Below are 20661 nucleotides of genomic sequence, written 5' to 3' on the forward strand. Positions count from 1 at the left end.
AGTGCGCGCGTATTACGAAAACTGCTCACCCTGCATGTAATGGGCTCGCGCGGTCTGAATGTCACCTCACGTACGAACAGTTTTTTTTCAGTCTGCCCAATGTCAGTACAAAATGGATCCTGGAAGCCTAATGCCAAAAGAACTGTATCTTGTATTGTAAAGGGACGACAGAGTTAAGTCCATTTAAAATACATGTAAATCCTGGCTAAATAGCACGACGTCGAAATCTCATGTTTTAAAGGATTGATTCTACAAAATAAAAATTTCAAAATTTTAAGCACTGCGTCGCATGTTAAAGGGGCACTAGGTCCTGAAATCCACCAAAATTTCATGTTTTGGATTGTTTACTTAGCCTATTTCAAACATCTGGTTGAATGGAAACCAACCTAATGTCTTACCGTTCCCGAGAAAAGACAAAAAAAAAAAAAGGTTGCTTAAATTGGACACAACGGAGTACGAATACATTTTTCGTGTCGTTTTCAGAGTACGATACACGTTGTCTGTCTCGGGAACAGTGGTGACAAATCACCAATGCAAAAAAGTAGTTTCTTCAACATCCGCAAAAGGCGAACACTTTACAAATGAAATCACAACTAGTGTCCATACAGTTCGAATTTATGGGGTCGCAAAAGTGGACCCCGAAATTTGTTCTCGCATGCATAATACAGGAATAACACAAAAACACCCAGTTGTGTGGATCAACATCATCTCATTCAAAGCGCGTTTTGTAGCCCAATTGGGCTGTTCCAGGACCCAGTGTCCCTTTAAATACATCAACTGCAATCTTAATTTAAATGTCCCAAATAGTGGGACATTTAAATTACACAATTCAAGGGGTTAAGATTGCACAAGGCAAGAATGACCCATGGAAATGAGGTTGTGTCCATGGATACGTATTTTGAGAAGCAAATTTTGAGTCAACACAAGACTGGTGACTGACGAACTGTCTTCCATTATCAGAGAGATACACTGTGCGATATCAGTTCCCACTCTGGAATTACACAATGTAGGCATATAGGTATCCTACCGGAAGCACACAGCATTTGAAGGATGTTTTGGAAAGGACCATGGAACCATGGGGACTATCCGCTTTGTTCATAAGTACCTCCTCACCAGCAAAGAAAGTACAGTTGGGGGTGACCGAACGACGCCATCTTGCCTGACTGCAATATTTTGCTGCGGAGCGCGGCCACAACGTGTATGTACATAGTACAAATCCCCTTGTGTACACATGTGCGTCACACACAAGGAACGGTGCGCGCGCATCAACCAGCGAAATGTAATTGTCCTGCCCAATGGTCCCGCCCATGGATGTCATTGCTAGGTAAAAGGGCGCCCTCTTTTGTTGGTGCACGGAGCCCATAGCCCCATAAATGTGGCCAATTTACTGGACTGCCTGCCGTAAATATATGCCACAACCGCATAACCTATCCAAACATTTAGGACTTTGTAATTTTATAATTTGTCGCGTTCAGACTTTATTTGTAGTTAAAAGACATACCGGTACCGGTAGTCCATCATTTGTAATTTGTGCATTTTGTTCGTTTGAAGCAACAAAAGTGTTCAAAAATCCAATGAAGGATACTGACCAACTAACCTGATGAAGTTTCAGCTCAGCTTCAGCTGACTATATTCCAAGAAAAACAGCGTTCTAGGATCTCAATTTCAAATCAAAAGTTGCTAAATCATGTTTTGAATTGTTTTGAATTGCAGCTTTACGCGATGTCGCGCACTGATCCGACGAATTATAGCAACCTCTTGCGCCTGTGCGTCGTGCCAATGCTTGCGCGCGCTGCGCTGAATAACAAAACGAACTACTAATTTAAATTTTCCTACGGTGCTTCTTAAGACGCAACATATGGCAAATGCAACATATGGCAACGGTGGTACAACGTTGTTGCATAGGGCCTACTGCTGCATTTAGCAGGCAACCCACGTCCCAGTGCTTTGTTGCATCTTGTTGGACTTAGCAGGGTAACTGCGTATAGTTGCAAAATAACAGAATTACCCATGTTGCATTTGGTAGCATTGAGCAAGGTTACCGCTTGTTGCAAAGGCTGGCATTCACAGCGCTATGCAACAGAATCCATTGTTGCATCTTGTTGTATTTAGCAGGGTTCTCATTTCAATTGTGTTGGATTTTGTTGCATTCAGCAGGGTAACTGCATGGTGCTGAGGCTGGTGAATACTAGGTTCACTGTCCAATGCAACGGAATCTAGTGTTGCATCTTGTTGCATTTAGCACCTTTTGTGTTTGATTGTGTTGCATTTAGCACGGTAAGTGCTTGGTGCCAAAGCTGGTGAATACTGGGTTCAGTGCACAATACAACGGAATCTACTGTTGATTCTTGCTGCATTTAGCAGGGTTCTCATTTCAGTCATGTTGGATTGTGTTGCATTTAGCAGGGTTACTGCTTGGCCGGTGACAATTAAGGCTGTTGCATCTTGTTGCATTTAGCAGCATTCTGATTTCAGTTGTGTTGGATTGTGTTGCATTTACCAGGGTTACCGCTTGGTGAAAGGCTGGTGTATACTGGGTTCACTGCGCTATGCAACAGAAACCACTGTTGCATCTTGTTGCATTTAGTAGGGTTCTCATTTCAGTTGTGTTGGATTGTGTTGTATTTAGCGGGGTAAGTGCTTGGTGACAAGGTTGGTGTATACTGGGCTCACTGCGCGATGCAACAGAAACCACTGTTGCATCTTGCTGCATTTACATGTAGCAGGGTTTTCACTTCAGTTGTGTTTTGATTTTGTTGCATTTTGCATGGTACGTGTACCTCAAGAAAGCCCAATGACTATCTTTCTTCACTGCTGTTTTTCTTGACCATGTTGACAGATAAAATTTGTATTCAAATAAAAATGGAATGTGTCACTGAGAATAGATTCCAAAAGATTTGGATTCGCCAGAGCAAACTGACATGGAACTCACGTTGGGGTTTGTCTCGACATGGTACAAGTTGGTAGAGCACTTTTGAAATCCTTCCCCTAGTAGGTTGATTGTGTTTCCAATTCTGTCTCCGCGTTTGCCCAATACTGACATATCAGGCACACTTCTGGCCATTCAGAGTAGATTCCTGCAGAATGGGAAACAAGAAAGTCACATACATGTGAAGATAAATTATTGTTCAAGTCGAACGAAGAAATTGACGGAAGCTAGATTTGAACTTTTGAAGCTTGTATGCCCTTGGGATCCACTCGCCAGCAGCGGTGTAGCCAGCATTCTCATCATCAGGCATGCATCTGGGCTTGAGAAAAAAACAAGGAAATTCCAAGCCACACAAGACTTTGAACAGTGTTTTTCAAGTTGTAATGGCATTCTTTAGAAGTGCAAAACGAGGAAATCAGCAGGTCCGAGAAAAGGTTGCATGCCTGCATCATGGGGAGGGAGGGAGGGGCTGGATGTTACAGTAGGTGGGGGGGGGGGGACTGGATGTGTACAGTGGGTGTGAGGGGGGGGGGGCTGGATATTACAGTGGGTGTTGGGGGGGGGGGGGAGGTGGATGTGACAATGGGTGGATGGGGGGGCATCCAGCCCGGAACCTTGAGTGCTGAAAAACGTATGCCAAACGAAATCAGCCCAACTTTACGTACTCTTTAGCCAGCAAAATTCACCAAAATTGGGCAGAGAACGTTAACCAACAGTCTTGAAATCGTCCATTTTCAATACGATTTTGCATAGCCCCTAGAGAGTAACTTAAAGTATAGTCAGACCTCCTAAAAAAATGATGAGGATATGTTTTGACACACTTGCATTCAATTTACGTTGGACAATGCGCGCGTGTTGCAAGCGTTACCTGCTTCAATTAAGGTGACTTGAGGATAAGGATCCTTGAGCCACCATCAATCCAGTTCGTTAGTGTGATGTCACTTCCAGCACTTTCTGCACAATTGGAACCGGAAGTTAACAGCTCGAGTGTTTGCAGCCAATCCAATGGGCGCTAGTAATCAGTGGTGCGCGTGCGTGTATGACGTTTTTTTAATAACAAGCCGGATGACGCAGGTAACGCTTGCAACGCGCGCGCGCGTTGTCCAACGCAAATTGAATGGATTGCGCGTCAAATTCCGCATCATTTTTAGGAAGGACTCAGGAGGTCTGACGCATGATAGAGCGTAGACCCGTGAATGTGGCTATATACATAGCCACGCTTCAGTCTATAGTAAAAACACTCTATTGTGACCCGCGGTTACTAAGATGGAGTGACCGTTCTAGCCGAATTTCGGCTACATTTGACAGAATATTTGCATACATAAATGAGTTGTACAGAAAATCAGCAGAATATTTTTTTTCGGCAGAATTATGAAGATGAAGGAAAAATGAAAACGATTAGAGAAATATGGCACATTTGGTTTGAAAAACCTTCATTTATTGAAAGATCCCTGAAACAAACCCCTGCACAATGGACCAGCAATTATACTGGGTGATTTGACAGACTTTCGAAGTGGATTTAGCAGAAATATATATGGTATTACGGTCAGCCTGCCATGTAAGACTGTTAGTCGGGTACCCACTGGTGATACTCCAACCGTTTTGCGCATGCGGAACTCGGGGTACCAGAGTGTCATGCCTGTCTTAGATTTCTGATCATTTTGAAACATTCGTTGTGACAAAGTTGTGCCGTATTTTACATCAAAGTTCTTGGCAATGACAGCTCCATCACTCGCGTATATTCACAGGAAGCACAACAAGTAAGTGATTCACCCATAAGCAAAATTATACATGGTTATATGTAGCGGATCAAAAGATAGAATGCTTTCGCTTGTATTTACCCGAGGGAAGCGCGGGTCTAGATAGAGCGCTAACTTCATGTACAAAGTGATGCCTGCTGGGCGCATCCATGTTTGTGCACAAACCTATAGACCTAGAAATTTTGTACAGATTTTGTACGGCTATTTGCATATAAAATTTCTGCGTTTGTATTCCAAACCGGTGTGTTATCAAAGCCATTTTTTAGGGTCTCTTGCTACCACATTCTAATGAACAGGTTATGCCTCCAGCATTACATGTGAATGAATATGAGCATGTCAGCTGGAGTTACTCAAGCTACTCCAGGCCTAGCCCCACTAGTGTGGCCGTCGGTATGCTGCGCTGAACCTCAGAGGTTCAGCGCAGCATACCGACGGCCACACTAGTGGGGCTACTCCAGGCCTACACTGTAGCCCAGGTTGGACAAAGTCTTCATTCATCATTACATTACGACTGATGTCCAGGATGAGAATTCTCTACATAAGCGGCCCAATAGATAAGAACACATAGAATACTACGACGTAAAAATTGGCTTCTCCAACAAGGTAAAATAAAAATATTGAAAATATTGGTCATAAATTTTTTCGCCCGGTTTTGAGCATTTCATACCCTGGACTCCCTCCGTTACGCAGGCCGGGGAGGGAAAACCGGAAAGGGAGTCCACCTGGGCTAGCCTACACTGTAGCTCTATGGACGACACATACTATTGTCGGTACTAGTCTAGGCTAGTCTAGTTTTTCAGGACGAGCCAAAATCGTCAAACATATGATCTAACCATTAACTCGACACAAATTCTGCTGACAAAGTTTGATACAGAATAAGTACCGTACCTGCGCCTGACCCGTCAAAAAACAATCAACACTATTTCCAACATCAACACCGCACTCAACTCAACTCAGCGACCGGCCGTACGCGTGGCGTTTGAAAACAGCGCCCTCTATCTTTTCCCCAAAACATTGATGAAATTCGCTCGCGTACCCCCCACGAACCCACGCCACTGTTGCCTCGAAGCATGAGTCCGGTGCTCTAATAACCGCTAGGCCATGACACTCCAGTTACCATAGTTACCCGACGACGTAGAGAATTTCACTTTTCATTTGCAAGAACAACTGTTAATTAACAAAAAGACAATTAGGCATCGGATCGGAAGGCCCTAAGTACTGAGTCCTAAATGACTTCATGTGCAGGACATTCGTAGCCTTCCATTATTTAAATCCAAACTTAAATCGAATTTACTATCACTGATTACAATAGCTCAGATTAATCTTCTTACTGGGTTAATTACTACTCCGCCGGTATTTCTTTTTTTTCTGATCAGGAATATTATTGGTTTTAAATGTTTTTCCGTGTTTTATGTAGAATTTACAATTTATATGTTCAATTGTTTTTCATTTGTTTTTCATTAAATGTTTGTATTAATTCATGTTAAAGGGGATCCCTACTCGACAAGCTCCGCTTTTGCGGATCCCCTTCCATCATCTCTAATTTAAATAATGCGCCCAAAGTGTATATTTTGTAAAAACCAGCTCTAATTTCTTAATATCTAACACTACATGTATGTTTTTATGCGTCACTTAATAAAATGAGATGTGGTAAAAATAATAAAGAATGAATGAATGAATGAATGGGTGAAAAACCTGCGATTGGCTCCTGTATGGCATCCTTGAAGATATTTATTTCGAAATGTGGGTTTCCCCCTATCGAACTGAAGTTGCGAAATGCTCACGCGCAGCGCAATGTTTGAAGGGGTTTCCCCAATTAATTCCCAGCCCATTCATATTAGACTTGCTACAAGTCCACCGTGTTTGAGTGTTGCAAACGACGCTTGTAAAGATTCAGTACACAGTGCAGTGAATTAGACAATACCCTCAGAGAATGGTTAATTTGTATAATTATACACAGATTATATTACATAACTATATACATGTTTATTGAAGAACGCTTTTGATAAACCCAATACAGCCCTGTACTGTTCCTCATATCGACTTAGTCAAGTTTAATGCAGTTATGCAAAATATGTGGACGTGCACAGATCCTATTATTCTATAGCCCAGTGCTCTAGTCAGTAGGCAAGGGATTCGATCCATCATGGCCACCGTGCACATTGAGCGATTGAGCTGAAGCGATATAGAAACATAATAATAATTCCCCTGATGTTGCAAAAGCCCTTCAAGTTTCATGCATTTTGTAGCAGACATCGTTCAACTGAGCTGTGTAAATTGTTCAACACGAACAACCCTGTTATCTTCAACCGAAGTACAAGTACACTACTCGCGATCTGAGTGCACTGAGAACCGCTGATACTGGAGCCGTACTGCAGGTCACAGGTTTCGGTCTGAAGCGCCACACTCAATGTCCGGCTGCTGACAATGGCATCCGGAGGGTCTGACGACGGTAAGTGCACGATATATACTATTATCAGGGAAATGATCGCAGGCCAACTTTTGTTCACTCAAATTCTCCATTTATTAGTTTTAGAGGGGGGCAGGGACATTTTTGGCCCCCAGCTCATTAAATTTACACCACTATGACTTCGCGCTTCTTTTTCTTTCCTTCCCCCCCCCCTCTTTTCCCCCTCCTTTTTACCTTTCCGGGAGGAGGAGGAGGGGGGGGGGGGGGAAGCGCCCTTTGCCCCCCCTCGCGACGCCCATGGTGGACCCCCTGTTGTCTTTTTTTAGTGAAGCTTTTAGAAAGACTTGCCATTATGTTTTGTATACGATCGTCAATCGTCGACCTGCAAAACAATTGCACGCCTAAAGTAATTCTCAAGGTTTCGCATACATCGCAGTAACTGTTTCCGCTCCATCCACATACCATGGATGAAGTTTCCGAGTTTGCAACAACCGATGGCCGACTTTGTGCAGGAGATAAACCAAGTGCCATTGTTCCTGTCGGCTAGACAACACTTGCAACTGCCCCAGGCCTGGGTCCTTATTCACAAAGCACCCGTAAATGCTTGCGGGCGCGCAACTTCCCCGCAACCCTCACTTAAGCACTTGCGCGTTATTCACGAAGCCCCCTTAAATCTGCGTGTGCCCGTAAACCACCCTTAAATTTGCGGGACCTCCAGACGTCCCGCAAGCACACCACAACTTGCGTGGATCATCTCGATTGTCACAATTAATGGCGGCACTCTTGGCATGTATTTTGGATCTACGAACTGAATCGACGTGCCGGTTCATCTTCCGTGACCGGTTGAACCAACTATAAGTATAGGATAAGTTAAAAAGAAAGTGACCGAATTTGAAAAATGTGTTCAAAATATTTGGCGCGTTCCATTTTCATGGGCGTCAATCGGTGGGGGACAAGTCCTCCCTCCACTTTTTTTTTAAGTGGCGGATATCATATCGTTGCCGCCCCCCCCCCCCCCACACACACTTTTCTATCCCCGAATAAAAATTGTAGCCTACATAATGATTCTATAGTAGCTGATTCAATGACTCCAAACTCAAAAAACGATGTTTAAAAGATTAGCTTTTGCTCACAAAAGTGGTTTGAGTGCTCAGAAATGGCCTCAGATCGCACCACAGAGCAAGCATCTAGAATCCAAAAATGTTCGGGCCCGCTCCATGCCGTAATAGGTATGTCCTCCACTTTTGGGAAGCGACTGCCGCCCTTTTTTATGGGACGAAGTACATCTTATGGGATTTTAAGTGTGAACATTTCACTTCAATTGCACAGTCTAATCCTAAGTTATGTCTATTTCAATAAAACGATCACAAACTTATTTACCACTCATCACGTGTGCAAACTGAACAACCATTGAGTACAATGAAACGTGGACTTTCCCACCTCCACTGAATGAAGAGCATGGGAAAGGATACAAAAATCCCATCAATATTTAAAAAAAAAATAGAGCTATCTTGTATCTTATATACTGAAAGCACACATTCTGACAGTGGTTTCTGTCTTGAGTTCAGTTATTAAAGGGAACCTGCAAAAGGATTTGTATGACTTAAATAGATTTAAAACAGCTTTCTTGCCATGTTACTATGACTTTCAACCTTATTTTGTAGTAGTAAAAGCGAGAAATTTCAACATTTCAATTGTTATGCTATTGAACAGTTCCATATTCATGAGCCAAAGCGTGATGTCATTCAAAGCAGAACAAAAGTGTCTCTACAGCTTTGTGTACAAATATATATCAAACTTTTCTTTATTTTCTTGCAGTAAGTTCCACTTTTTACTTGCTTATCATATTAAACAGCTTGTTTGGACACTAGCAGTCGCCACTAGTTTTTTCAATGCTTTTTTTGTGGGTAACTTTGAAGGAGTTATGTTTGTACTGTTCATATGCACTTTTGACAAGGAGTTCCTTGTGCAACAAAAGCAAAATAGCGCCCGTAATAGGTTTTCCCGGCCAATTTCCTAAAATGTTCATTCACTTCTGAAAATCGGTCATTCGTTTTCGTCTGAATTTGAATGCACGTCTTTAATCCCATTTCAATTCAACGAAAGTTCAATCGTTTTCATTGTCCGTGCATTCGGTTTTGAGAAACAGACGGCCAATTACCAGATTACGTTACCTGCGCATTCATTTACGCGAGCATACCTTTTCGCGCAGAGTTCTGGAATACAATTTCGTGAATGTGCAATATAAAGTGCGTTTTTCTCATTCAAACTTAGCAGATTGCATCACATAACATTAAACTAAAAGTGAAATAAAATGACTAATTTTTGAAATCGCCCTCTAAAAGCGAAAAAGGAAGTCTTGTAAACGAATCTGAATGAGCATAAACGAAATGTGCTGCTCAATCACTTAATTGATTGAATGGAAATGAAATCGAATGCTCCGATAGCGAAAATGCATGTGTTCAGAGCGATTCTCAAATTCCGACGAAAACGAATGACCGATTTTCGGAAGTGAATGAACATTTTAGGAAATTGGCTGGGAAAATCTATATATACCATGAACAGAGCCCCTAACGTCATCTGGTGTGTCCAGCCTCGGTAGCCTCCCCCCTTTCGCCCCCGAATTTCCACAAGTGGAGGATTTGGGGTCATATCCACCCCCAATCTTCGACACGGATGTACCCCATGGCCCACGGATGACCAAACACTAAATACTGAATTTACATGTTAACTATAAACTTCATTCCCCCCCCCCAAAAAAAGGAGAAAATGCAACTGACTTCCCTTTTTGACCTCCTGCAATTACAATGAAAATCACGAAAAGACAAATTCAATGGAAAACCTTGTCCCAAGATATAGGCCTAATTAAAGAGACAATTTTATTTACATTGATTTCGGCAATTATATCAAGTTTGACTGACACAACTGTAACATAATTATTATTTTATATTTTAAAACAACAGAAAACACACTTAAAACGAACACGTGTGAATACTTTTAATCACATTCGATATAGAGAAAAGTGCAGTCGGGCACCAAATGTCGGCTGATGACTGCAAATGGTGCCCGACTAAACTTAGTACAAATAGGCCAATATGGGATTGGGAGTCCAGAGAGGCCACATAAAGCTTATTCTCGACCATAACTCATCTAAAAACACGTTAAAAATGTGCAGCAGCAGGATTCCAGTCAAACCAGTGAGTTTGGCGGTTTTGAGACATCATCTTTCATTGAAAAAAAAAAACTTTTTCATTTTGCCGACGCGCATGGCTACAGCGACGCGCGCGCATACCAGAAACCGGAGACTTTTTTTTTTGGCCTTACCAATTGCAAATGAGATCAAAGAAAGTCGTCGCCTGAAATTCCCCTCGCAGTTTAGGTTTAACAATAATGCGAATGACTCATGTCCTTTTGGTTTGACAGCACTTGATTCACGATCCGGGTGGTGCAGCTAAAAATAAATGTTGTATAGGCTATTAAAGATTCTGAAACTCCAGACAAACAATTTTGTGAAATGGTTTACAGTTATGGTTACGAGAAAAAAAGGACGGCGTGCAGGGTTGAACTTGTGTAGGCTTAGGCCTATTCACACTACCTTAGTAACACGCAGGCGTTTATGGTAAACATACATGTTTATATATAAACACAGTGCATGTTACCAAGGTGGCCTGAATAGTAGGATTTATTTTTTAGAGATGTGTGATGGAAACACAAGACCGATTTTTTTATGAAAGGAACACACATTGCAAATATACTTTTTGAATTATGAAAATTTGTGTAAAAAAAGAGAAAGATTGCAAATTGCGAAGACTAAACAATTAATGAATTGGAGAAGTGCTGGCTATTATGCGCTAATACATGTATTTTGATGGTCCTTCTGAGGGAAAATTATTTAATATACCAAGTGTTGCAGTTTTCTCTGAGTGCTGCAGTTTTCTCTATATCGATTGTGATTAAAAGTATTCACACGTTTTCGTTTTAAGTGTGTTTTCTGTTGTTTTAAAATATAAAATAATAATTATGTTACAGTTGTGTCAGTCAAACTTGATATTATTGCCGAAATCAATGTAAATAAAATTGTCTCTTTAATTAGGCCTATATCTTGGGACAAGGCTTTCCATTGAATTTGTCTTTTCGTGATTTTCATTGTAATTGCAGGAGGTCAAAAAGGGAAGTCAGTTGCATTTTCTCCTTTTTTTTGGGGGGGGGAATGAAGTTTATAGTTAACATGTAAATTCAGTATTTAGTGTTTGGTCATCCGTGGGCCATGGGGTACATCCGTGTCGAAGATTGGGGGTGGATAAGACCCCAAATCCTCCACTTGTGGAAATTCGGGGGCGAAAGGGGGGAGGCTACCGAGGCTGGACACACCAGATGACGTTAGGGGCTCTGTTCATGGTATATATAGATTTTCCCAGCCAATTTCCTAAAATGTTCATTCACTTCCGAAAATCGGTCATTCGTTTTCGTCGGAATTTGAGAATCGCTCTGAACACATGCATTTTCGCTATCGGAGCATTCGATTTCATTTCCATTCAATCAATTAAGTGATTGAGCAGCACATTTCGTTTATGCTCATTCAGATTCGTTTACAAGACTTCCTTTTTCGCTTTTAGAGGGCGATTTCAAAAATTAGTCATTTTATTTCACTTTTAGTTTAATGTTATGTGATGCAATCTGCTAAGTTTGAATGAGAAAAACGCACTTTATATTGCACATTCACGAAATTGTATTCCAGAACTCTGCGCGAAAAGGTATGCTCGCGTAAATGAATGCGCAGGTAACGTAATCTGGTAATTGGCCGTCTGTTTCTCAAAACCGAATGCACGGACAATGAAAACGATTGAACTTTCGTTGAATTGAAATGGGATTAAAGACGTGCATTCAAATTCAGACGAAAACGAATGACCGATTTTCAGAAGTGAATGAACATTTTAGGAAATTGGCCGGGAAAACCTATTACGGGCGCTATTTTGCTTTTGTTGCACAAGGAGCTCCTTGTCAAAAGTGCATATGAACAGTACAAACATAACTCCTTCAAAGTTACCCACAAAAAAAGCATCGAAAAAACTAGTGGCGACTGCTAGTGTCCAAACAAGCTGTTTAATATGATAAGCAAGTAAAAAGTGGAACTTACTGCAAGAAAATAAAGAAAAGTTTGATATATATTTGTACACAAAGCTGTAGAGACACTTTTGTTCTGCTTTGAATGACATCACGCTTTGGCTCATGAATATGGAACTGTTCAATAGCATAACAATTGAAATGTTGAAATTTCTCGCTTTTACTACTACAAAATAAGGTTGAAAGTCATAGTAACATGGCAAGAAAGCTGTTTTAAATCTATTTAAGTCATACAAATCCTTTTGCAGGTTCCCTTTAATAACTGAACTCAAGACAGAAACCACTGTCAGAATGTGTGCTTTCAGTATATAAGATACAAGGTAGCTCTATTTTTTTTTTTAATATTGATGGGATTTTTGTATCCTTTCCCATGCTCTTCATTCAGTGGAGGTGGGAAAGTCCACGTTTCATTGTACTCAATGGTTGTTCAGTTTGCATCACGTGATGAGTGGTAAATAAGTTTGTGATCGTTTTATTGAAATAGACATAACTTAGGATTAGACTGTGCAATTTAAGTGAAATGTTCACACTTAAAATCCCATAAGATGTACTTCGTCCCATAAAAAAGGGCGGCAGTCGCTTCCCAAAAGTGGAGGACATACCTATTACGGCATGGAGCGGGCCCGAACATTTTTGGATTCTAGATGCTTGCTCTGTGGTGCGATCTGAGGCCATTTCTGAGCACTCAAACCACTTTTGTGAGCAAAAGATAATCTTTTAAACATCATTTTTTGAGTTTGGGGTCATTGAATCAGCTACTATAGAATCATTATGTAGGCTTCAATTTTTATTCGGGGATAGAAAAGTGTGTGTGGGGGGGGGGGGGGGCAACGATATGATATCCACCACTTAAAAAAAAAGTGGAGGGAGGACTTGTCCCCCACCGATTGACGCCCATGAAAATGGAACGCGCCAAATATTTTGAACACATTTTTCAAATTCGGTCACTTTCTTTTTAACTCATCCTATAGTTGGTTTAACCGGTCACGGAAGATGAACCGGCACGTCGATTCAGTTCGTAGATCCAAAATACATGCCAAGAGTGCCGCCATTGTGACAATCGAGATGATCCACGCAAGTTGTGGTGTGCTTGCGCGACGTCTGGAGGTCCCGCAAATTTAAGGGTGGTTTACGGGCACACGCAGATTTAAGGGGGCTTCGTGAATAACGCGCAAGTGCTTAAGTGCGGGTTGCGGGGAAGTTGCGCGCCCGCAAGCATTTACGGGTGCTTTGTGAATAAGGACCCAGAGACATCACATTGGCCTGCATGGACAGGGGACAGATTGACCTTGACGGGGTTCGCTCGTACGCCCCGCCCTGCAAACGGGTCGCATGGGCAACCTCGTCCCCATGGTGTCGAGCAGTACGCGCCCACCACTACCTGCTCTCTCACCCTGGTATTGGATCATTTGCATGTGCAACCAATCAGAGCGTGAATTCATCAAAGTATCCCAGCGTCCTGTCAGGGCGGGGGTACTTGGGAATTGACGGGGCAGCATTTTCCTATTTACATAATTATCTGTCCCCTGCCCTCCACCAGAAGGGGGGGGGGGGCAGAAGTATAAATGCACGTCATACATCGACATTTGTATTCTGATGGGGATTGATTCCGCTGCTGTAGCGCTTGAGTACCTAATTGTTGGTAGATACGTGCGCTTTATAAGACTCCGTTATTATTATCAGTAATTATTTTCTAAATTTCTGTAGGTGAGAAGAAATTCCCGCCTGACGGCCCCAAAATCGAAAATCACTTCCACTTTGGAAATTTCAACGGCCTCATTACCATCGGAACAAGCTCTGGGAACACAATCAACTACGGACCAGGTAGTAATAAGTTCATCTAAGGATTTTTTTTAATAAGGTTTTATTCACAAGAAATATAACACCCGATTCGGGCAATTCACAATGCAGTGCGCCACCAAGAGTTTGCCACGGAGAGCCATTTTGTCTAGTGCATTGTGGGAGATGGTTGACAAATTTAAAGTCAAGCGCGGGATATTTGAAATTGTTCGTTTTTTTTGTGGTCATCATTCGAGTAGGCCTATCTGTTTGGCCTTTTCTTTTCTTTTCATCACTGGCGTATTGGTGTTTTGTTTTTGTAAGACGACCGTCGGTATGCCCCAATCAATAACAACTTTCAAGTTTTCTACTGCATGACATTCATTCAAATCGGCCATTGTCCGACCGTAAACTTGAAAAATTGACCCGCCATGACAAACTCTTGGTGGCGCATTGTGTTGTAAATCGCCCGAATTAAGACGTGTCGTGTATAGTTTATTATTGCCCCCATCTGTATAGCAGTTAAATGTATTGGTAAATAAATAGGTTCATGACGATGACATCCAAACGGTTATGATGACTGCACTCGGAAAAGTCCCGGCTTGGACTTGACCAGGAATTTGGGTTCTTTTGGGCTTGACACTTTCCGGGTCACAATAACCCTGAGGACGAGTAAACAGTAAAAATGTCATTTTTATCGGGGACATTATCAGTTTACCACCCAGGAAAATTGTCTTTTTGACCCGGAAAAATGTCCTGTGGACCCGGAAAAGACGGGTCGAATCTGTATGACCCGGAACTTTTTTGGAGTGTGAATTGAAGCAGCTACCAAATTAGAATTCCTGTCTCAAAGCGATGAAACAGGCCCCTCTATTCAACTCAAGGACCTTGTCCCTTTATTGTCACCAAATGAAAGTCGTCTTGATTCATAAACTATGTGATTTTTGGACTGCTTTTTACAGTGTTGTTAATGTGTGCAATAAATGACTTGTCAAACAGAGGTGCGTATCAAGCTTGAAGGGCCGCCAGAGTTGCTTGTTCGGATGGTCAGCATGATAGACGAAAAGGGGGAGAACTCGTCGATTACGATGAGGGAACTCCAACAAAACTGCGATTGCAACGTCCTCCGCATCCGCAAAGGATGCGTGGAGCTCACCCTGCGGGTCGGGAGCCAGAAAGGCCTGGAGAAACTCCTGGCCATGTGCAACAGCGGAGATCTCAAGCAGCTGCTGGGCAGAGAGTTCCCAGTCAATGGTCTGAGGGTGGTCGAGGAAGACATCGTACAGGCGCGCAAATTCTTTGAGGAGGAAAAGGGTTCGTGTAGATCATCACAAAATAACTGTTTAAGTAACTCCAACAATTAGATCCCTCTCATCTTTTTCTCAAGCTGGCCTACCTTTTTGATAAGTCAATGGTAGCGGGGCGGGTTCAGGTTTGGATCAAGAGCTAGGGGTTTAGCAGGCGTTTGCTGAGATGTTTTTTGACGCTCCTATATTTTTTGCGGCCTAAGATGGAGTTAAGACTCTAAACAGCTCCTGTTGATCTGGATGATGGGGTTGACATTATCGAAAAATGCCACCACCCTTTTAATACCTGCCTTGTTTTAAATACTTCTTAGAAACATTATTTTCTGCAACAAAAATGCACTTCTTTTAACATCGAACAAAAATGTCCAAGCTTTACTGAACCACTGCACTGAGGGCGCTGTTGCTGTGATGTCATATTTCAGGAAGACACTGTATATTTTAGGTGTTTTCTGTTCAAATTGTGAACCCAAAATTGTGCTCATTGAAAACATTTGTGAGAAAGTTTGCTCATTGGTATACTGACACAACAACGAATCGTTAGAGAAAAGAAATATCCAAAATTCTGGCAATGTTTTTGTGCTGAAACTAGTTGTAACATTGAGGTGTCTGCCTGAAATGACATCACATGGTCGCTCATGAATATAGATTTTGCATAGCATAAAAAAACCCCAAAGCCCAAAATACTCTTGAAAATGGCAAAATGTAAATTGAAAATACGTTAAATGGGACACCAATGTGCATTTTCAAGGACTGCATCAAAAAAAATTACCCCTCTCTTTTTTTTCCAGCCAAAATGAAGAATGAGCTGAGAAAGAAGGTGCAAGAATTCGAAGATGCAGCTGGTGAGTATGTTCGTCGCCGGGTGAAGACGCTCGAGTTACTCAGGGATTTAGTGGAGTACATAACTCGACGCCAGAAGCAAGCTCAAGCAGCTGCGGTAAGATTCGACGTGTGTTTTGTTTTTCTGTAATTTTTTATGAACTTTTAATTTAAGCCAAGGCCAAGTTCGGGCAAGGACCATTAGTCGACTTGTGGTTGATTTGTGACGTACATTACGCCTGCGCACTAATAGCAACGTGCTAACGTCTCTATAGTCAAACGCTGGTCAAAATGTCATCGCAAAACTTCTGGATCCTGGCTCCCTGCTGTACGTTATGAATGCGCGTGGCTATTAGTTACCAGCGATGCAACCAGCCCCAGTAGGTTAGTCGACTAGCGTACTGAGTCAACCATCGTCGACTAGATAGAGTTCGGGCTAACTTTAGCCGAACTATGACCAATGGTCAACAATAGTTCTTGCACGAACTTGCCCCAAGCTTGGCATACTATGGCACAGCCGCTTGCACAGTAAGCATATATGATAGTGATCCTCAGACTATTGAACGAATCTATAATGATATGCGAGCAGAAACAAATGCGTCTAGACCTCCAGATTCTGACCGTTCAGCGGACGCTTTCTATCAGGTCTTCGGTGAACCGTTATTGTATTAAAAAAAACATGGCAGCTAGTTCACCAACAAAAGCGTAGGCCGAATTTCTGCTCGAAATGACATCACAATTCCTAAAGTCGACTCTGATTGGCTGGTGCGTGGGGTCACATTACATTTGAGACACATCAGAATAGGAGATTCCCCAAATGATTGTCAAAATACGATAAAGTGCCAAAACCTAAACTAAACATCGTAAACAGTGAACAAACTCGTATAAAAAGGTATAGCTTTAATTGTTTGTCTGCTGAATACCAATTGGGAAGAATATCCCAGTGCCTTTTGGTGTGAAATTTTAATTCATCTTCCTTTTGTTTTAAAAACGCAAGGCGCACTGGTCTACTCCCTTTGTGAAAATTGTCTATTTTTTATATTTCTGTGCATAGGCGGTGGGGGGAGTCAGCGCTGGATTAGCTTTGTTCACATTCGGCGTTTCGTATCTTCTATCAGCTGCTGCGGCAGGTGCCGTGGTCGCGATTGTGGCTATCATCATCCAAGCGGTCACCGCCAAAATATCCACAGATGAAGCGAAGATGTTCATGGCCAAAGACAAGGTAGCATGCGACAGAGTCCAGGAGACTCTAGAAAAGGTTGATTTAACATTGAGGGAGTGGGAGGGCAAAGAAGAAGGGGTACTGATTGGTTCCATTCACGATTTGGTCAGGGTGGATAAGGTGAATCTGAAAAGGGGGGAGGACGCAATCGAGAAGATTGAGGGCCAAGGCCGCGGGGAATTCGTCCAGTTCGTGGTCCTTACAGTAGATCTAGATAGGATCATAGTTCACATACTGGACACGTTCACTGGAGATGTCTCCAGGATGGCCAAGGCAATTCAAGAGATTGCTGATAAACTGGCCTGTCCGAATGAGGCGTCAATGAGGGAACTTGTCTCGAAAATTAAAACACGGTTCCAACTTGACAACAACTAACAATTGAATCAAGTCGAGCGACAAGTTGTACCTTCGAACATCTTCGTACATTTTATGTAAGAAATGGTTCTCATCATACAATTTGGTAGGAGCAGATCCATACATCGGACGGGAAGGGCGATATAACAATGTAGTCATGTTGTGAAGTTATAATAACAATATTTGCCTCAAAAATATCCAACGAGTGGTTGACTATGAATATCACGCGGTGATGCATTCTAAAAATACTGTGTCAGTAAATTCCAGGTCATACTTGAACATGTCACTTGTCTGGATCAAAATAACACTTCTGATCAAAATGACCGGAAAATTACCAGGACAAGTGTCATTTTGACCCGGAAAAGTGTCATTTAGTTGGACCCGGAGAAGGGTCATTTTGACCTGGAGAAGTGTCATTTTGACCCGGAGACGAATCATTTAATTTGAACTTAAGAAGTGTCATTTTGACCCAGAGACTCGTCATTTAATTTTACTCGGAAAAGTGTCATTTTGACCAAGGGGAGTGTCATTTTGACCCGGAGGCGCGTCATTTTGTTTGACTCAGAGAAGTGTCGTTTCGACCCGAAGAAGTGTCATTTAATTTGACTCGGAGAAGTGTCGTTTTGACCTGGAAAAGTGTCATTTAATTTGACTCGGAGAAGTGTCGTTTCGACCCGAAAAAGTGTCATTTTATTTGACGTGGAGAAGTGTCATTTTGACCCGGGAAATTGTCAGGGTCAACCGTAAAATATGACAGTTCCGGGTCGGATTCGATCCTAGAATTTCTAGAGTGTACACCGCGGTACCTAGCCTTTGCCTGATAAACCTTCTCCAAGGCAAGTTTTCATTTTGTCTTAAACTCGGTCACATAAAATATATTGGTGGCTTTTAAAATATTATTTATTACATTTCTTTACCCAGGGTGTGCCCAAACAATTAAAAACTGGTTTCCATTGGGGCCCTGCATACACTACTTATATTTATACACACATGTACAAATACAATACATTACAAATACAATATATCACATGTGAATTAAAATAAAAGCATATTAGATTACTGCATGATTGTAAAGCAACTATATTATAAATAATTGAAATTAAGAATTGAGTTCGACGATGTTCTGGGACGAAAAATATGTGTCGTTTTGAGGATTTTTGTGTGATGTAAGTGTAAAAATAACCGAGGAAAATTCATAATAGCAAAATGTATAACAATGTAGAGGTGTATATGCTAAAGAAACGCCCTTCTGGCACTACTTTACTTAAATTAGATAGTCACAATTGCCGTCGGGTTTCACCGTTTTCAATTAGTTTGCGTTCTCAATCTTAAGTCTTCCTCCAAATTGTGTAGCGTATTCTTAATTGGAATGTTTTTCCATAAGTAGATTAGTTAATTATCGTATAGTCACCATTATACGTCACATCATGGCTGACAGAATGTGTTGTATGTATACCTGATCAAGAGATTTTAAAAAGTTAGCATTTGTAATATACCTTTACGTCAAAATAGTTGTTATGTTGTGTGCGTGGGTACTGCAATGGACCGATCCAGTAAGCCCCTCCCACTGCGCACGTGGGCAATTAACACGTGCTCCTATCCAATGCCACACCGCATTTTCCTGCCGCGCGCGTCATACACGCGTGCACGCATGTCGGACTTTTGTGCACGCATGTCGGACATAAATCACGGATCAGAAAAAAGTTCAGTGTTCTCTCAACAATACCAAAACAAATCCCATAAGGAACTTTAAAACGGTGGTTGCGTTTAAAATCCCGTAACTTGAAAAGTGCATGAGTGATTTGAATGATTCTTGTACTCAAAGAAAGCTTATGAGTTGGGCTTTCATATCCTAGATTTTGAAAGTGCTACATGCAGAACTTCACTAAAACAAGTGTCCCGACATTTGAGTTTCGTTTTTTTACTCACCCTGTACCCATAAAGGAAAGAAAGGAGCTGGTATACCCTTAATGCCCAGCCAAAGGCCCTCTATATAATAGTAGATACACCAATGAGTTCGCCGAGCATCACATGAAATAATAATACTTGCAGAGTTGCAAGTGTATTATTCTAAAACATCATGCTCAAAACAGATAGTGAAGCGTGGATTATTTTCTTATTATGGGGTCGTACGCACTATGGTGCCTACAAATTTGCGGGGTTGTTATTAAAAAGGGCCCAGACCCATGGTAAAACTTGTAAAACTTGTTGAAGAGATGCCTTTTTAATCGTACCAGTACCATAAAAAACTTCATTGGTATTTAATCATCCCGTGATAGGCTTAAGTATAGAGACAAATCGACAAAATCCGAAGCCAGCCAAGTAATTTATGGCGTTGAGATTTTCGATTTATGACATGACTGATGTCATAAGCGGAACCATGTACATGTTTTCCACATTTTTATGTTAATGATACTCAGTGCTTTTATATCGTACGAAATTGACGGCTAGTTTGAGCCTTATAATTAGCAGATGGGTGTCGCTATGTATACATACGTACTTATGTACATTGAAAATACATGTACACATTACTGACATTTTAAGGATAGTTGTGTGGATGTTTATATCCTACCTTCAAATGCTCTTTCAGATTAACATCATTTCGTTTAACCCTAAAAGAGCCGGGTTATTTTGACCATTTCTCAGCCGGGGGGGGGGGGGGGGGCGCTCCCAATATCTCGGTTATCGAGTGACGAAAAGTTTTGAAACTCGGTACATGCATAGAATAACTTATCATAAACATAACCCAGCAATTTCATGACTATAGGTTAAAGGGTTTTGGAATTATGGCTAATAATCATATGCGCGACTGAATGGTAATTATGCTCTGTGCACACTACGTGTATGGGAAATTCAGTTTTCACAGTGCGTATACGTAGCGCCGAAAATTTCCGTTGCGCGGCAACCCGTGGTACAATGTTTATGTTTTGGTATCAAAAGATGCGCAAGGCTTGAGA

General features: G+C 41.7%; 2 protein-coding genes across 5 annotated transcripts in view; one reads left to right on the top strand and one right to left on the bottom strand.

Moving 5' to 3' along the window:
- The window catches only part of LOC119735619 (1-aminocyclopropane-1-carboxylate synthase-like protein 1), a 48929-nt gene extending 43250 nt beyond the window's left edge, over positions 1–5679 (bottom strand). For 2 of the 3 annotated variants that reach the window (XM_038209438.1, XM_038209527.1), the window contains exon 1: positions 2933–3075. In XM_038209438.1, coding sequence (XP_038065366.1) covers positions 2933–2952 — 20 coding nt within the window. In that variant the 5' untranslated portion in view covers positions 2953–3075. Of the gene's footprint in view, positions 1–2932; positions 3078–5577 lie in introns of those variants that run through there. The other variant, XM_038209615.1, reaches the window with a different exon arrangement.
- A 1105-nt stretch (positions 5680–6784) lies between these two features.
- Positions 6785–19199, top strand: LOC119735771. 2 transcript variants are annotated; one of them, XM_038209733.1, is made up of 5 exons: positions 6786–7141; positions 13931–14047; positions 15002–15316; positions 16098–16246; positions 17183–19199. In XM_038209733.1, the coding sequence occupies exons 1-5, from the start codon at positions 7117–7119 to the stop codon at positions 17723–17725; spliced, it is 1149 nt and encodes a 382-aa protein (XP_038065661.1). In that variant the 5' UTR covers positions 6786–7116; the 3' UTR covers positions 17726–19199. The 2 variants fall into 2 exon arrangements, with proteins under 2 accessions (XP_038065726.1, XP_038065661.1); XM_038209798.1 differs by lacking the exon at positions 13931–14047 and having other exon boundaries at positions 6785–7141.
- The last annotated feature ends 1462 nt before the right edge of the window (positions 19200–20661 follow it).

Source organism: Patiria miniata, unplaced genomic scaffold (genome assembly GCF_015706575.1).
Source record: "Patiria miniata isolate m_02_andy unplaced genomic scaffold, ASM1570657v1 HiC_scaffold_1, whole genome shotgun sequence".
Lineage (NCBI taxonomy): Eukaryota > Metazoa > Echinodermata > Asteroidea > Valvatida > Asterinidae > Patiria > Patiria miniata.